The 16,847-nt window shown below is 37.0% G+C and overlaps 1 protein-coding gene across 1 annotated transcript; it reads right to left on the bottom strand.

Moving 5' to 3' along the window:
* Positions 1-7,414: 7,414 nt before the first annotated feature.
* On the bottom strand, positions 7,415-16,212 carry LOC120179116 (myosin-9-like). The gene is made up of 36 exons (XM_039184821.1): positions 16,083-16,212; positions 15,861-16,006; positions 15,610-15,766; positions 15,455-15,513; positions 14,796-14,955; positions 14,554-14,703; positions 14,314-14,450; positions 14,100-14,246; positions 13,905-14,006; positions 13,696-13,753; positions 13,505-13,606; positions 13,207-13,244; positions 12,983-13,109; positions 12,721-12,891; positions 12,448-12,579; positions 12,228-12,337; positions 12,017-12,077; positions 11,715-11,892; positions 11,327-11,532; positions 11,102-11,221; positions 10,889-10,987; positions 10,478-10,699; positions 10,241-10,380; positions 10,028-10,139; positions 9,892-9,933; positions 9,548-9,805; positions 9,298-9,453; positions 9,003-9,209; positions 8,735-8,878; positions 8,496-8,566; positions 8,314-8,413; positions 8,167-8,223; positions 8,010-8,066; positions 7,839-7,919; positions 7,663-7,745; positions 7,415-7,583 (listed from the first exon to the last, which is right to left on the bottom strand). Exons 1-36 carry the CDS (start codon positions 16,188-16,190, stop codon positions 7,460-7,462), a joined length of 4,422 nt encoding a protein of 1,473 aa, XP_039040752.1. The 5' UTR covers positions 16,191-16,212; the 3' UTR covers positions 7,415-7,459.
* Positions 16,213-16,847: the final 635 nt, after the last annotated feature.

The following is a 16,847-nucleotide window of genomic DNA, read 5'->3' as shown; positions in this document are numbered from 1 at the left end:
GTGGAAGTTTCGTTATTAATCCCAATAAATAAACTTGTCTAATAGTTTTAAAATCATGATGCGGGGTTTGAAAAGGATATGATTTACTTCTGGAATCACTAATTGTCACTTCCAAGTATACACGGAAGATACACTATTAACCCTATAATATATGAACATTGCCTTATTTTAAAATCAAACAACCGGTTAATGGCCTAATTACTAAGTGAGCTAATTAGGGATTTTCTTTAACTAAAGTGTCAAATTATGATTTTAAAGGACCTAAAGAATTAAACCTAAAAAGGAAGGTTCTAGTAATAAGATTATCAATTTTAATAAATATTGGTTCGAATAACTAAAATAAAACCTCGGGCATAAATGCGAGGACTAAAGAAAAATTCTCTAGATTAAAGGATTAAATGTGAAATTAAACCTAAGATGGAGGTTCTAATATTAAACCTAACCAATTTTAGCAATTTAATTGTTCGAATAACTAAAATGGAACCTCGAGAAAATATGATGACCGAATTAAAGATTCTCCTAAATTAAAAAGTTTAGGAACTACATTTAAAGAAACCTATTTAAGGACTAAATCTAAATAATAATAAATTAATGACTAAATTGAAATAATAAGAAAAATAAAAAGTTCAAATTTAAAAAATCAAATAAAGGACTAAAAGGAAACAAAGTATAAAGCTTAAATTAAAAATACAAAAAATAAATACTAGAATTTAATGGACTGAAATGTTAATGTTAGAAATTAAATAACATGAATAAAAAAATATAGAAACATTAAAAGGGTGAAAATATAAAAGCATAAATAAAAAACGAATATAATTAAAGTTAGGGTGTTCATTTTTAATATTTTTACTCAGACCGTAAATAACACGAATCATATCCTGGGATAGGTTATCGTGAGGTCATACAATTAAAGTAGGTATTAGCGGTTTAAAATTGAATTTTTACTCGGATAATAAATAAAGCGGTCATATCCCGAGACGAGGTGAGATCGTAGAATTAATTGAAAATATTTTAAAAATGGTTAGTAGTTAGCGTTTTACATGACCATAGTAAATCGGTGGTCATACCGGTAATTGGGGAAAAAGGAAAAATTAGGAAACCAATACATCAAAATTCACATTAAATTAAAAAATGAGACTAAATGTAAAAAGGAGCTAAATGTCGAGGGAATTAAGCGTGATTTTCCCCTTAAAGATCGCGAGCCTAGATTTAAAGGCTTTTTTTTTCAAGTTTCCTTTTAAATCTCACAACCGTCGCCTCCCATACCGTTCTAACAAACACTCTGACCGTCACCCGAAACGTCCAAACAAGTCAAAATCAGACCTAAACTCTCCAACTCTTACCCCCTAAAACTAGATACGAATCCTTTCAAAACTTAAAAAAAAAAAACCCTATTTCTCTAAACCACACGACTCATCATCTTCCCAATGCCCTGACGACCAGCGACAATCTCCAAAAGATAGAGATAAGTCCAATCGTTTCCCTTTCTTGATTTTTTTACAAATCATAATAAAATAAGGGTTACTGAAGAGATGATTTTTTACTCTACCTTGAAATTTCTCTATTTTGTACTGCATGATTGGTTTTGAAAAAAAAATATGGGGAGAGCTTTTTTTCAGTAAGGGAAGCCGATCCCTTTTTACATTTTCCTTGTGGTTTTTAAATCAATCATTTTTTTGGTTTACAAAATGGAAGAAAATAATCTATCTTTTCCAATCGTGTTTCTCCAATTTAACAACGCATTCCTTTTTCTCGCATGGTTGCATGGTGTTGCTGATGTGAAAATCGTTTGGTCAAACAAGAGGGGAGGCCATTGGTTGTTGCTTCATCGAGGATGGGGGACTAAGAGATGACTCGCTAAAAGCTTCATCTGGAGGGACCACTAATTGCGTAATAGTTGAATGGACGAAAATAGGAACGACAACGGTGGTTAGGGAGAGATCGCGAGTTACTTGATATCGATACTCAGATCGAATAGATTCGATTCGAGCTCGATTCGAGTTCTTAATGAATCGAAACGAACTACTTGATATTCAACTCGAAAAAAGCTCGAAAATATAATATATTAAAATTTTATTTTTTAAAAAAATAAATTATTAATAATATTAATATTTATGTATTGATTTTTTAAAAAATACAGTAATATTTTTATGTTTTTAAGGTTTATGTTCGAGTTTAAATCGAGTTAAGTTTAAGAAAAAAAATCTTTTAGAGTTGTTCACGAGTTTCAGTTCAGGATTTCGAATTCGAGTCGAACTTGAAAATTTAAAGCTCGCGAATTTTTGAGTCGAACCTTATTTTAAAATTTTCGAGTCAAGTTGAGCTCAACAATACTCGAACTTGACTCGACTAGTTTACATCTCTAACGGTGGCTAGCTTTTGACTTGGAATTTCTTTGTTCTCAAATCAGTTTAGGATGTGGGCTTATGAATAGTCCTATATTATTTGTGTTAATTGGTTGTTTAGTCTTTGTAGGCGGACTATTGGTGGTGGATCGGGTCTAGGTTAGTATAGTTGAGTGTAAATGTATGGGTTTAGAGATTCGACCGATTTTTGGATAAAAAGAAGGCGAGCTGATCTGCTTTGATCAAGGAAAAAGCCCAATCAGCCACCTACTGGGCGCAGGTCACGTGACCTACAGCTCGGCCTTCGCTTTTTGAGGCTTCCGGCCCCAACTAACAGGGGTATTGGTCTTCTTTACCAATGTTTGGTAAAGGTTGGGTACAATATACCCTTTTTACCAAGCCCCGTCGGCGGAACCAGTACACTCTTCTGGTGCCTCAAAGTATGTAAATGGATATTTGGGTCAAATGTGAATTTGGATCTGTAATGAACATCTGATATTTAAGAAATTAGGTTTCTAAATGGATTTGGTTATTTAGTGTCTAAATAATAATAAAAAAGTTTTAATTTAATTTGGACCTTGAATTTCTAAGATGAACATGTGTAATTACAATCCTTTTAAAGAATCTTGTTAGAAAGAATTCGTGGCACAGAAAAAGCTCAGCATCATGCCCATTCGGATTTCCTCTTGCAATCTTGAAGTCAATTTGCGAGCTGAGCTGGATAGGGTGTTAGATCAAGAGGAGATGCTTTGGAGGCAAAAAGCTTGCTCTAATTGGGTCCTTCATGGGAATCGCAACACAAAGTACTTCCATGCGTTTGTGATGGCTAAATGAAAATGGAACAAAATTATGGCTCTCAAAGATGATAATGGTGATCGGTATAGAGACGATGAGTCCTTACAAGCAATGGCAGTGAATTTTTATCAACATCTCTTCCAGAGTGAAGGGGGAGAGGAGATTAATTATTATCGACGACTGTTTTCCCAAGTTTCACGGTACCAGATCTTCCATTTGGGGTCACCTACCACGGATGAGGAAATTCAAACGACTTTCTTTGATATGGCGTCTTTGAAGGCCCCAGGAATCGAAGGTATTCACGTGGCCTTCTACCAAAGGAATTCGGCCACCATTGGTGCTTCGATTAGACGTTTTATCTGAGGAGTGTTTGACAGTGATGGTTGGCATGAGGATTTGAATCAGACACTTTTAGTTCTACTGCCCAAGGTCTCCCTCCTGGAAAGAATTCAGCAGTTCCGCCCAATTAGTCTTTGCAATGTGGTTTATAAGGCCATAACAAAGGTTATTGTTAACAGGTTGAAGCCTCTGCTCCCTTCTTGGGTGTATGAGAATCAAACTAGTTTTGTTCCGAGTCATTTGATTGTGGAAAATATTATTATTACGTAGTAGGAGGTGATTCATTCTATGAAGAACAAGAAAGGTCGTAAGGGCTGGATGGCGATCAAAATAGACCTTGAAAAGACGTATGATCTGTTTGAGTGGGCTTTCATAGAAGACATCTTATGTGATCTACATATCCCTGATCAATCTTAATATGTGGTGTGTTTCTTCAGTTCGCACATGAATCATTTGGAACGGTAGTATGACTGATCCTTTTACTCCTTCTCAAGGTATTAGATAAGGGGACCCGCTTTCGCCTTTTCTGTTTGTCTTGTGTATGGAGTGCTTAGCCCAGGCTATACATCGCGAGGTTTCTAATAGTTTCTGGCATCCGTTTCGCACTTCTTCTCAAGCTCCTGGTATTTCTCACTTATTCTTTGCTGATGACATGCTTTTGTTTGCTGAAGCTTCTTGTGAAGAGATGGATGTGATTCGCTCGGTGCTTTCAATGTTCTGCCAGGTTTCTAGATAAAGAGTGAATGTTTCTAAGACTACGATTTTCTTCTCCAAAAATGTATCCACTACTGTTCGCGATCAAATCAGCCTGGGTTTTGGTTTTTCTGTGGTGACGGATTTGGAGAAGTATCTTGGGGTGCCACTGTCACATATTCGTGTTACGATGGCCTCCTATCAATATCTCGTTCAAATGGTTTGTGAATTTTGAGTGGATGGAAGATGCGTTCCCTCTCTTTTGCGGGTAGAGTGACTTTTGCCAAATCGGTGGTAGCCGCCATTCCAACTCATACAATGCAATCGACAATAATCCCGTGGCAAATTTGTGATGAGATTGGACTCCTCATGAAAAGCTTTATTTGGAGAATTGAGGATAACAATAGGGGTAATCATCTTGTTAAATGGAATATGGACTGTACCTCGCCGAATGATGGAGGTTTTGGCTTTTGGTAACTTGATAAGCAAAATGACGCTTTCCTAATGAAACTGGCTTTTCACATTTTAACCTGGAAGGAGCAACTTTGGGTGCGTGTCCTGCGTGCTAAATACACGTTGTGGCTCAGGCATCCCGGATGTCCTTCGTGTTTCTAATTGTTCTAAATTATAGAGAGGTTTGGCGTGTGTGCACTCGACGTACTTCCAGGGTGGTCCATTGGCAGCCTCCTCCCATTGATTGGTTAAAACATAACACCATGGGGTTGCGCGACGACGTCAGGCCAGGCTGTGTGGGGGAGTTATTCGATCTCATGGTGATGAATGAAGATTAGGTTTTCCCAGCTACATTGGCATCTGCTCAGTGCTCGAGGCTGAATTATGGGGGATTTATTTAGGGCTTCGTCTGGCGTGGGACTTGGGTGGACGACAAATTATCGTCAAAGTAGATAGCTTGAAAACTCTCAAAGATACGTGTGGCGAAAACAGGGACTCATCGCCTAACTATTATGGTGCATGTGATTGAAATGCTACAGTTTAACTGGATTGTGCAGTTCCAGCATATTGCTCGTGAAGGCAATAGAGTGGCAGATTGTTTGGCTAAGTTGGCCGACCATGGAAACTCTATTGTTCGCACTTTTGAGTATCCTCCTGATGTAGTGCTCCCGCTACTGTAGTTAGACTCGGGCTCCATTGTCTAATTGTTTCGTTTCTTCATTTACCAAAAAAAATAGAGTTATAATTTTTGTTTATACCTTTTGTTATATGTATATCCAAAATTTTACTAAGCCATAATAAATTGAGCAAGTACACAAAATTAATAAACATTTTAGGTATATAATTAAAATATGGGTAAAGTATAAAAATAGTCCCTGAACTTTTAGGGTGCTTGCATTTTGGTCAGCCAACTTTTGAAACTTACAATACAGTCATTGAACTTTTAGTTCATTTTCATTTATGTCCCTGCCATTACCTCCCGTTAGTTTTTACTAACGTGGACACTTAAATCCCCGTTAACTTACCTCTTTTTCTTCTTCTCCAGGTTCTTCTCCTCCTTTCACTGTACCATATTCAATTCATTTCCCCTTGTTGCTTGTCTCAGTTATCTCTATTCCCTACCTTCTTTTTCAGTTTCTACACAGTTATTTGAAGAATCACATGCATAGTTGAAACTTGCTACTGGTTATGCTCAGAAAATCCAAACTAAGTCAAATAGTGCACTCACAAACATTTATGGAGTATACTTGGACATCAGCAATAGATTCGAAAAGTCCACAAGCTCTTTTAATTAGTTGCCACTCTCCATTTAACAGTAAATAAGAAAGTAAACATGAATTCATTAAGCTAACATATATTGTTAAATGGAAATGTGAAACCAATTAAACCCGTTTGTGGAGCATATAAACCACATGTTCAAAGAAAGAATAATACCCCAAAATCTCAATATATATGTATATTATGTTAGCTTGTACTGTATAATCTTAAAACCTGTAAAACTCTCTGTAGGAACCATAGAAAGTATAAACCTGCTTGTAGTGTTCTAAAGCCCCACGGTCTTGTGTTTTTACAAAGGGAAAGAATCAAGCAAAAATTTTTAACTCAAAATGTTCCCTAACTTGGTATAATTTGTTCAATTTAAATTCATCTTCATACATTCCCAGCTACCAATGTATATATCCATGTACTAAACTATAACTAACACTCAAATCTCCATAAGTGCTTTCCCAGCAACCAAACACTCTTAGACTACACAAAATTCAAAGTTTTTCACTTTTTCAGTACTTCAAGAAACAAATCGAAGAAAGCGAAAGAAGTTCAAATCTCAGAAAGCGTAGTTGTCATCTCAAATACACTACAAACGAACTTGTACAAACTATATTTCATTAGCGTGATGAAGATTTCAGTTAAGCTCTAGGTCATTGTTCCTGCAAGTTCCGTGTTTCTAGGGCAGTGGACGTCCGAGAGTGTGGGAGATTATGCAAGCGGGACCAAACTTGTTCTTCCCACGTATGGCTATGCAAGGTTGTATGGGGGTGTCTCTCGACTCTTTCCTGAAGTACACGACTCAATCCCTTTGCAGAGTGCATGCAGCTACTGTAATTTTTCATTATGTTGAACTGTAAATACTAATAAACTGCAAATACGTTTGCAAACTGATGAAAAATCAAAAAAAAAAAAATTCTTATGTGATTTTGATTTACTCGACTGGTAAATGCTTTTTGTCCTAAGGGGTTCAAGACGAAGAAGAAGAAGAAGAAGAAGAAGAAATAACCCGGAGAAGAAGAAGGGGTGAATTAACGGGAGTTAAGTGTCACGTCAGTAAAAACTAATCGGAGATGACGGCATGGACAGAATAAAAACGAAATAAAAGTTCGATGAATGTATTGCAATATTTCAAAAGTTTCGTGACCAAAATACAAGCGTCCTAAAAATTCGGAGACTATTTATATACTTTACCCTTAGAATATTCTAAAATATCATAATAAATTATCAATGATAACATTTTAAGTACTATTAGATTAGTATTGTTCTTATTGGAGGTACTAGGTTCGGACAATTACAGTATGTGTTGTTAATATATTAAGAAAATTATAAATAAATATTACCTTATTATAATCATCTAGTATTATTAAAAAAAAGCAGAAAAGAAATTGAAAACACTGCAAAATATGGAATTGTACAACATTCGACAGTTATACCAAGCAGGGAGCAAATGAATGAGCTATACGACAAATATTTCTAATCGTAAAGCAAAAATAAGATAAGCAGCATCTACATCTTGGAAGGATTGAAATATAGAACCAATCCCTTTGCAAGCATCATATTTTTTATTAATCCGAACGTGGCAACAAGAAACTAAATCCTATGTTCTCACGAATAAGTGGTGGTGGTTCAATGTCTGCAATGTCTATTTGTTCCATTGACTTGGATATGTCATCCACAGAGAACGGAATGCTGCAAAAATAATACAAATTCAGTGTTAGAACAATGTCGGATTATGTTCCAATCAATGTTTTCGAATACATCTGCTAACCTGGAGTCATCATCCAGCAGGAAGGAATTGCTAACAGCATTGTTGGAATCCTCTGTCATTAACACTCTCATATTGGATATTACCTGGATTCAGATAAACCAGCAAAGCTCAACTATGTCAGGATGTGGCTTTAATCTCGTTTTCTTTTTCGGTAAACCTGCATTTGGGGAACTTACATCAGGGGACACACTATGCGTACCGTACTTGTCGTCCCAATACATTGTACTGATACGATACAGCTGCTGTATGCTGAGGACCTGCAAATGGAAATCAAGTTATTTTGAGACTTGGGATTCAGCAGGGGAGATTTATATCTCATTCTGGGTTACATTCGTATCGTATCTCACCGGACAGAGATCGTGACTTATTTCATCCAGCGTTTTCTTCGGCTTTTGATGTATTACCTGAATCAGAATTAACAGTACCGATGATATCGTTAATGGACAACTCTAGTCATGGACGTGCAGATAGAAATTATAAAGTGGTGCAACAATGGGAACATACTAAGAAACCAATGGCCTGCCTAATATGCTTGAGCTCATCCCAAGCTGAACCTGCATACTGCATTTATAATGTGTTTAGTTTTATTTTATTTTTTTTCGAGTGCATAATGAAGAACTCGAAAGTGAATCCAGAGGTACTTGAAGGTACCTCGTCGGTTGCTTTGTAACACCAGTGTTCCAGTTCAGCCAATCCGGCTTTAACGTATTCACCATTACTGAATGAGCAACACTCTCTCCTCAACAAAAGGCTGCAACAAGATAGTGAATTCAAATCGAAAGTGTATGCAAAGGCCAACTATGAAGATAAAAAAATGCAGCCTGGACTGTTACCTATTGAATAGTTGAACATTGATGAATGAGAATATTTGCGTGAACACCTTTCGGACTAAGAACGGGGGCACCTGTAAAGGAAGCGACCAAATGTTAATCCTTCTATGAAACGGCATTTGAACATACAACGCAAATGGTAGCCTTTTTAAACCAAATTGAAAAACTTGGCTGAACTAAGTTCACCAAAACAAGGGAACTATAGATTTGAACAAAAGGGGAAAAGTTGGGCTGTAACTAACATGATTTTCTTTCAAAGTGTTCAAGAAGTTTCCAAGGCTCGTCACAATCCCTTGCCAGTGAGCAATCAAAGCCTGTTGGCCTGCGGTATTTGCAACGGATCGCGACGCTCCCTTAACTAAGCTTGCTCGGGATGTTCTCGGTGCCTAAATCATTAAATTTGAATAAAAAAAAAGTAGTTAGTTCTTGTTTCTTTCTTCTCATTATTGCCTTCACTTAATCTAATTCTGATATATATGCGTGTGTGTCTATATATTATATGTATAATACCTGAATGCATAATCCTAGCAGTGGTGAAATTTCTTTCTTTAGATTATCTCTAATCATTCCATATATTTTCTCCACATATGCTGTAAGTTGTTGTTTAAAAAGCAAAGCTGGGTACTTGGCTTCGACTTGCCGGAGATTATCAGCCCCACTTTTAATGCTGCCATTAATTAAGGAGAGATTGACGCCTTGCGGTGCTCCACGGAAACTCTTTAAGACAATAAAACCCATACATGGATTAGTTACGAGAACCAAAAGTTACTGAAGGGTATGGATTGACATCAATGACAATTCTTACTAGGGTCATTCTCCCAAACAATGTAGCCGATGATGACCGACGCCGTGTTGGAGTCATTCCAGCAGCACCGCTAGCTTTTAATGTGCGCTGCAGTAGCAACAGAAGTGTGGAGGCATTGGATAACCAATAGGCCAAGATCTCATTGTTATCCTGGGTCTGAAATTCAAGTGCTACAATCAGTTCAAGAATATAAGGTTTCTAATAAGAAATTTAAGGAAAAACATCAGTGCGAAAAGTTTGATAGTCCAACCTCAATAGCATTCCCTATAGTCTGGATGATCCGATCAAAGACACTAGTTCTCTCGACTTCAAACGATCGCCACTGAAGAAGGCATTTATATATGATACAGGCTGCAACAGGTCGGTTCCCAGCAAAGCCTAAATTTTGTGCTATACATCGAATGAGCAAATCCTGGTTTTCCTGTTGTTTCTCATTCAATGATTTTTGTGGTGTCTCCTCAACTTCAGCAGTCTCCCGAAGGTTCATTGATGGGCTGTGAAGATCCGGCTGAAAGTACATTGACAGCGAAAAAAAATTCAGACAACAAAGAACACCAAGGCTTAATAGTGTCAAGTTACAAGAACTTTACTCACCATGGATGCCCTTGCTTCCAGGTGACCACTCTCCGAACCTCTCTGTCAATCATTAGACAACCAGTGAATCTCCTCAATCCTACGAGACATTCAAAGTTATACTGCAAACTATACACAAGCTCATTATTCAAACTACCTGCAAAATCGATCTTGAACGTGCTGAAAGGAACTTATTGGGAGCAATAGAAACTGCCTGTTGCCGCAGTACTTTATTCTCCGATTCTATATTAGTGAGCTTCTCTTCCAACCTGAGATCAATCAACCACATGGAAAGCATATGTATCATATGTTTTTGACATAAAAACATGACCATCTAAAGTAAACAATGAAATTATCCCTGGTAGGCTACCCTCTAATTGTATCACTGAGTTGTTGAAATTTCTTCTCAGTTTCTTCCAGTCTTTTTCGTTTTTCTTCACTCGATTCCCGGAGTTCATTGTACTTTCCTTCTGCCTCATCAGCTCTTTGTTTTTCTGATTCCAATGTGGCCTGTGGGAAACAAAGACGATAAGAACCACAGGGTCATGGATACTACAAAATTCTTGCATTGTTATACGAAGAAATATTCGGTTTTGGAGGATAATACCTTTAGGCTTTCCACTTCTTCTGTAAGACATTCAATTTTCTTTGTGTCTTGGACCAAAACTTCTCTCGCTTGAATAACCGGGGGAACTTCTTCAATAGCTTTCTTCGCAGCCTCTCGTTCTTGAGCAAGCAATGCATTGGTTTCATCGATGGCTTGCTGCATTTCTTGCATTGTGGTTTGCAGTTTCGCAATCTCCTGAGCTTTTGCTTCTTCTAGATCAGTCTGCAAACATAGTTCAAGGCTTTCCATGAACATACATATCTATAAAACTGAATATAATTGAAGAATGTTGACGCTGAAGTCGAAACACAATACTATGCACATTATTGCTTGTAACTAAACAGGATTTGCATTAGCTTAATGCACCATGAAACACAATCTGCCATGTTTTAGCATAAACAAAACTATTACCCTTAAACGTTTTTCGAGCTGCAACCTCCATGTAAGTTCCTCGACGTTCTTTTCGAGCTTATCCTTTGCTTCTTTCAGTGCACCAGTTTCCCTCGCCGCCTACATAATCAAGGCAAAATACGAAGCTTAAACTGATAAAAATCAGATACTTTTTGAAGAAACCATCACCATGCATGATGTGTAGCTATAAAAGGAAGTTTATCCAAGACAGACCATTTTGAGCTTTCGTAGCTCTCTTCGTGCAAGTCTTCCCCTCCACCAGGTTTGTGTCACAATACAACTTCTCGTAAGTTTCTTGTAATATCTGACAGCTCTCCTACAGAGCCACCAAGCCTGCGATTTTTCAGTTTCATTTTTATTTTCTGAATTATAGGAAAAGCACTAGTCTCAAACAAATAGACTAGGAAAGAAGCAATCTAATATGATTAAGAGTATAACCTGAAGCAAAGTTGCATTTTTATTTAAGTTCATGGATCGAAATTCTCTACGAGCGGCCATTGCACGCAAACATGTCTGTAAGACAAGGGCAGATATGTGGAGTTTGTTGTAGGCTATTCTAGATTGATGCCTCCTAGTGTTCTTCTGAATTTTCACAGCTGCTGCCTGCCTTCTCTTGTTTTCATAAATTTTGCTGGCCAATGTTCCTACAGATTATTCATGTTTGTGTGAAAATTAGCTCGAATGATGTCGATTTAACATTTTCTGATGTATTATTTCAACTATTTCCAGCCTTCATATCACAAACAAAAGAAAAGGTGGAAGACTTAAGCATACACTAACAATTCACCACCACATGCCATTAGATTGTTTCTTTGTCAACCCTTACCTCTACAAATAGACTGAAGTTCAATAGCGGCCTTTTGCAATGCAAGGAATCGTTTGCGAGATATATGAGTACGAATGCGGCGCTGTATAATATTTGCTGCCCCACCGAGTACTTCCGCTCTTCGTGCATCTAATTCCGGCATCTGACCAGCTCTTAGAAAGATCTTTGTTAGACCCACCTGCAAAAGAGAAGAAAAAAAACACCATTTTGAGCTCAATTATTGATGCTTCAACACAGCAATATCACAACAAAGTGCACGAGCTTGAAAATTTCCTTTGCTATATGAAAAATTATTGAATTACCTGAAATCCTTTAAGTCCTGATTTTTCCAAAATCTTCAGGCATGCAGTCTTTTCATCGTAACTGCTTATAATAGATGTAGTCGAAGTGAAGAGTTGACACATTAGTTCAATTATAGGGAGCAATATTGTAACAGCAAAGTTCATAAGCAAACGGGATTACGCAGGTTTCATCACAGATAATTGCAATTTTAAACGAAAAGAGCTCACTTACTTTCCTTCTAGAGCCTCAGGACAAAGAAGACCAAACCGGTTAATGAACTCAAAGAATGGTCTACGAGTTGGATATCCAGCCATACTGATTCTAATTGCCTCTAGAACACCCTACAACAGCCAACTTCTATTGTAAAAAGAACAGAACATATTAAGAGGAAACAAGAATCCCTCTGCAAAACCAGTTGAGAATTGAAAATAAATGAGAACTCTGAACTCACTCCGCAACGAAGTTGTTGCATGACATTTTGATTCTCAAATATAGCAGGCTTAAGTTGGTTGTTAGGCTTTACGCATCGGATGTAGTGCGGTTCCGTAGAGTTTAACGTTTCCATTAGTGACTGTAATTGTATCTGCAGCATTATATCAAACCAGTGTTACTCCCCAAACTTCTTGCAGTATATGACAAGTTAAAATGAGACATTGTAAGAGGTTTTATTCAGTTGGTAGCAGGGATTCAACCGAAATCAGTAAGACAACAAACACAAAACGACCTTAAAGCGAGAACCAATAGAGGAAAACTTGGCTGATTTAGATGATTCCTCTGGAAGTGCAGGGAAAAGGCCTGACACAAATGAACATTTCGAAGCACTCAACAAGTCTTGATGCTCAGGAACCACATAATCCTTGTTTTTGTCCAGAAATTGCTCAGATTGATATTGGACCTGAAAAATGAAGCGTTATTTAAAATATAATCTAAAAAATGTCACAGAAGATCAGCTATTTGCTCGTAAACATTGTGCTATGGAAGCATACATCTCCTGCATAATGAGCAATAGTGAAATTAGTGCGAGACAGTTTCGGCTTGATGAATCTTTTGTGGTTCTTAAACGTCGTATAAAGCTTGTTTGCAAAAGTTTCATGAGTTGATTTCGGGAACATGCTGAAAAAAATATAGAAACTACTAAGTATGTGGAAGTTATGTAATTAATTGCAAGTAAATTTCATTGAGAATAAGACATCAAAGGCTAATGCTATACCAAGCTTCATCGAGAAGAGCAATGATTCCCCCTGGTTTCTGCCAAGAAAGAAAAATGAAAGTGCGGTATGATTAAGCAAAATTGTGAAGGATAATACAAATGAAGCAGAAAATAAAGCAGTATGGAATTCCAAACCAGCTTTTTGCAGCATACTACGAGCTATGTTAATACATAGTTCAGGTCTAAATGAGTAGAGTTAAGCCATATGAGGAGTTTGGTACATATAAAAGCAAGGAAAAATCTCGTCGAAACTTCATGTAGCATTAGTGGTTAAAACATAATACATAGGGGGCTTAACCTTTTCAATAAGATCCAGGACATCTTGATTATCAACAAATTCTATGTAGCTCCAATTGATCTTCTCTTTTGTGTACTCTTCTTGCTCCATCTTGAAGACATGCTGAAGAACATACGAGATCCACATATATTTTGTTGTTTTGGATCAAATTCATATAACTGAAATGATCCAATCATGTTTCAAGACTTTACCTGATTGAAATGCTGTTGCAGCTTCTCATTTGTGAAGTTAATACAAAACTGCTCAAAGCTTCACGGAGAGACATGTCGAATATTACTCAGACATAGGTTTAAGTGTTGGAGACGGATAAGTTTATTTATTTTTAAAGCTTTTTTTTCATGAACCGGAAGATCCTTGTATTTGTGAGAACAAAGATGAAGCCTACAAGAGTGGAGCATACCTATTAGTCTTAAAGCTTTCGAAACCGTAGATGTCTAGGACTCCGATTAGAAATTTTGAGTTCGGATCCTGTCCGATTGAATTATTAATTTTGTCTACCAGCCTGTGCACAAAAGCAGAGAAGCATTATCTCAGAACCTGCAAAACATTTCTCTTCTGATCATATGAGATTGTTTTGTATGCAAGCTTGTCTCACCAGTCAAACAATCGTGAATATATTGTTTTAGCCAAACCGTCCCGGCTAACTGTCGCACTTTGCGGGTCGAGGCTTTTCTTTATAATTTCCTCGGGTGTGACCATATTACGTTTACACAATGCATCTTCCAAGGCCTTAACATCACACCTGATAATGAAGTGAAAATTCAGTGGTTTGATAAATATGACAGTTAAGATACCCTAAAAGCACATACATGAGAAGCTCTGCTGCTGTTTTCAGATGGAATTTAGCCTGGTCGTCTTTTGGAAGCGATGAATCGGCCTCTTTTCCTTTTGTGAATACAATGTTTCCAAGATGAAGAATTGCAGCAACAACTCGGAAAATTGCCTCCTGCAAGTGGGATACAAGGATGATCAGTCCGGTTTTTGTTTCATAAGAAACCAGACGAATTCTCGCAGGTGTAAGAGTTACATATATAAATATATATATATACCTGATCTTTGTGACTAATTCCTACAATATCCATAGCTCTCCTTGTAGCAAGATATTCTTGGGCATCACTTACACCAACTAGTTCGATGCAACGTGACTGGTTAAGATAGTGATAGCTTTTGGGTTTTCCCAACTTATACTTTTCAACTTCCTGTATAAAATGGTGATTTAACACTCACTGGAAAAACTAAAATGCATAATATAAATTATGGGGATGATCGCACAAGAAACCAACAAAAATACCTCTGGTGGTGCAGCACAAAGAAGATAAAAACAGTGATAGTTGCGCTCCGGGTCAGAAACTTGGCAAACACGAGATCTCTCCAAAAGGTAAGTCCTGATGGCTGCTCCTGATATTCTTCCATGCTTATCAAACTGGATCTCAACAAATTTACCGAAACGACTGCACCAGTATTAGTTTTAGGATAGATCAGTGTTACCAGGAGTGTGCATGTACTTGCATGAATGGGTTAAGCTCATTGATTTCTTTTGCAACAAGAAAGATTTGATAGACTAAATTGCCTGGACTTGCTAGTATGTTCAATGCATACGTCATCCACATAAGTTGTGTCCTTTTGTCATTGTTTAATCATTGATTCATTTACAAAGAAGCAAATCAATAAACTTTATATGCATGTATACATGAGATAAGATGTAATGAGCTCAATGATTTCTTACGCAGTAAGAAAGATTTGATAGATTAAGTTGCCTAGACTTGCAATTTGCTAGTATATTCTGTTCATATGGTATCCCCATAAGTTCCATCATATTGTCATAGTTTAATCATCAGTTGCTTACAAAAAATTCAAATTAATACCCTTCTTACAACACAGATTATTAACTTATTTGTTAAACACGATTGCGAAATGTAAGAATACACAGATTTCCGGATCCGATCTTACCTAGAGTTGTTATTTCGGACAGTTTTAGCATTGCCAAATGCTTCAAGGACTGGATTAGACTGGATTCAGATAATATAATGTTCATATCAGATATCATGCAAGAAATCAGAGTGATATTTTCTGATGGGTGGTAATATGAAATCATTGAATCATACTTCAAGAACTTGTTGTTCGACTGTTCGTCCTTCAGTGGCAACTCGGCCGCCGAGATATGCCAGGTATCGCATAAGCATTTTGGTTGTTTCCGTTTTACCTGCTCCACTTTCACCACTCACTAGAATTGAGTTGCTTTTTGATTCATTAACCATGGCCCTGGTTGTTGTTCATATTTCTCTTTAAATTTGTTCATCAACTATATCCGGAAAAAGAAAAAAAATTCTACATTCATAAACTGAAGAAGAATAACCTGTATGCAACATCTGCAACTGCAAAAACATGAGGGCTAAGTTCTCCAAAAGGGGCACCCTTGTATTGTTGCATCATATGAGAACCATAGATGTGAGGCAATCTTTGAAATGGATTTATAGCAATTAGAATGTTTCCTGTATAAGTCTGCACACATATATGTATATATACATTTGTAAGTATATAACACCTGTGATTTCATGAAAATAAGAGAGAATCTTACATAAATTTCATTCAATTCATATCTGTTTTTCAAATTCTGCAAAACTCCAGGCTCATGCAGGTAAGATAGCTTGGTCATGTCATCAACGCCACCTGGGGGAGCTTCCATGTCTTTTGCATATATTTTCGATAAGTTTACCGTGACCTTCATGTTGATCAACATGAGAAACGTCAATCCCAGACACATGATAAATGATTAGATGTTGAACATGGAGATGAAGATGTTGATGTTCTAAATATATGAAAAAAAGTACTTGTATGTATCGAAAACGTATGAGTATTCGACACACTCGAGTCCCGATAATTCGGTCTGAATTCAAATGGAATGCTTATTGTATAGGTAGTCTGCATACCGTTTTACCATTAGTGGTCTGAATCACGGCATCTTTTCCACTGATCTTTGAAACCTGCCCGTCAATCCATGCTTCGTCCGGGTCTTCAACCCAGACATGAGAACCGACAGTAATGTTCACTGAAGTTGCCTATAACATATGTAATAAACACGTTAACAAATCTTTTAAACCCCAATTTTCAGTAAAACAACAACATCCAAAATGTTTCATGCTTGAATATAAACAATACTTTGTTTTTCTTTCTACCAACATCTACAAATGCAAAATCTTAGCTTAACCACAGTGTCAAGCATAAGCATACGAGTACCCTTTGGGCATATTTGGAGGATTATTTTATGAAAAAGGAGAAAATTTTGAGTAACATATGCAGGGATTTAAACAGTGGTCTGTTATTAAAATAGCAACCGTTATAT

The sequence above is a fragment of the Hibiscus syriacus genome, unplaced genomic scaffold, assembly GCF_006381635.1.
Source record: "Hibiscus syriacus cultivar Baekdansim isolate YM2019G1 unplaced genomic scaffold, ASM638163v2 tig00112402_pilon, whole genome shotgun sequence".
In the NCBI taxonomy this organism is placed as follows: domain Eukaryota; kingdom Viridiplantae; phylum Streptophyta; class Magnoliopsida; order Malvales; family Malvaceae; genus Hibiscus; species Hibiscus syriacus.
The sequence above is the reverse complement of the archived record's forward strand: the minus strand, read 5'-3'. Positions and strand labels throughout refer to the sequence as shown.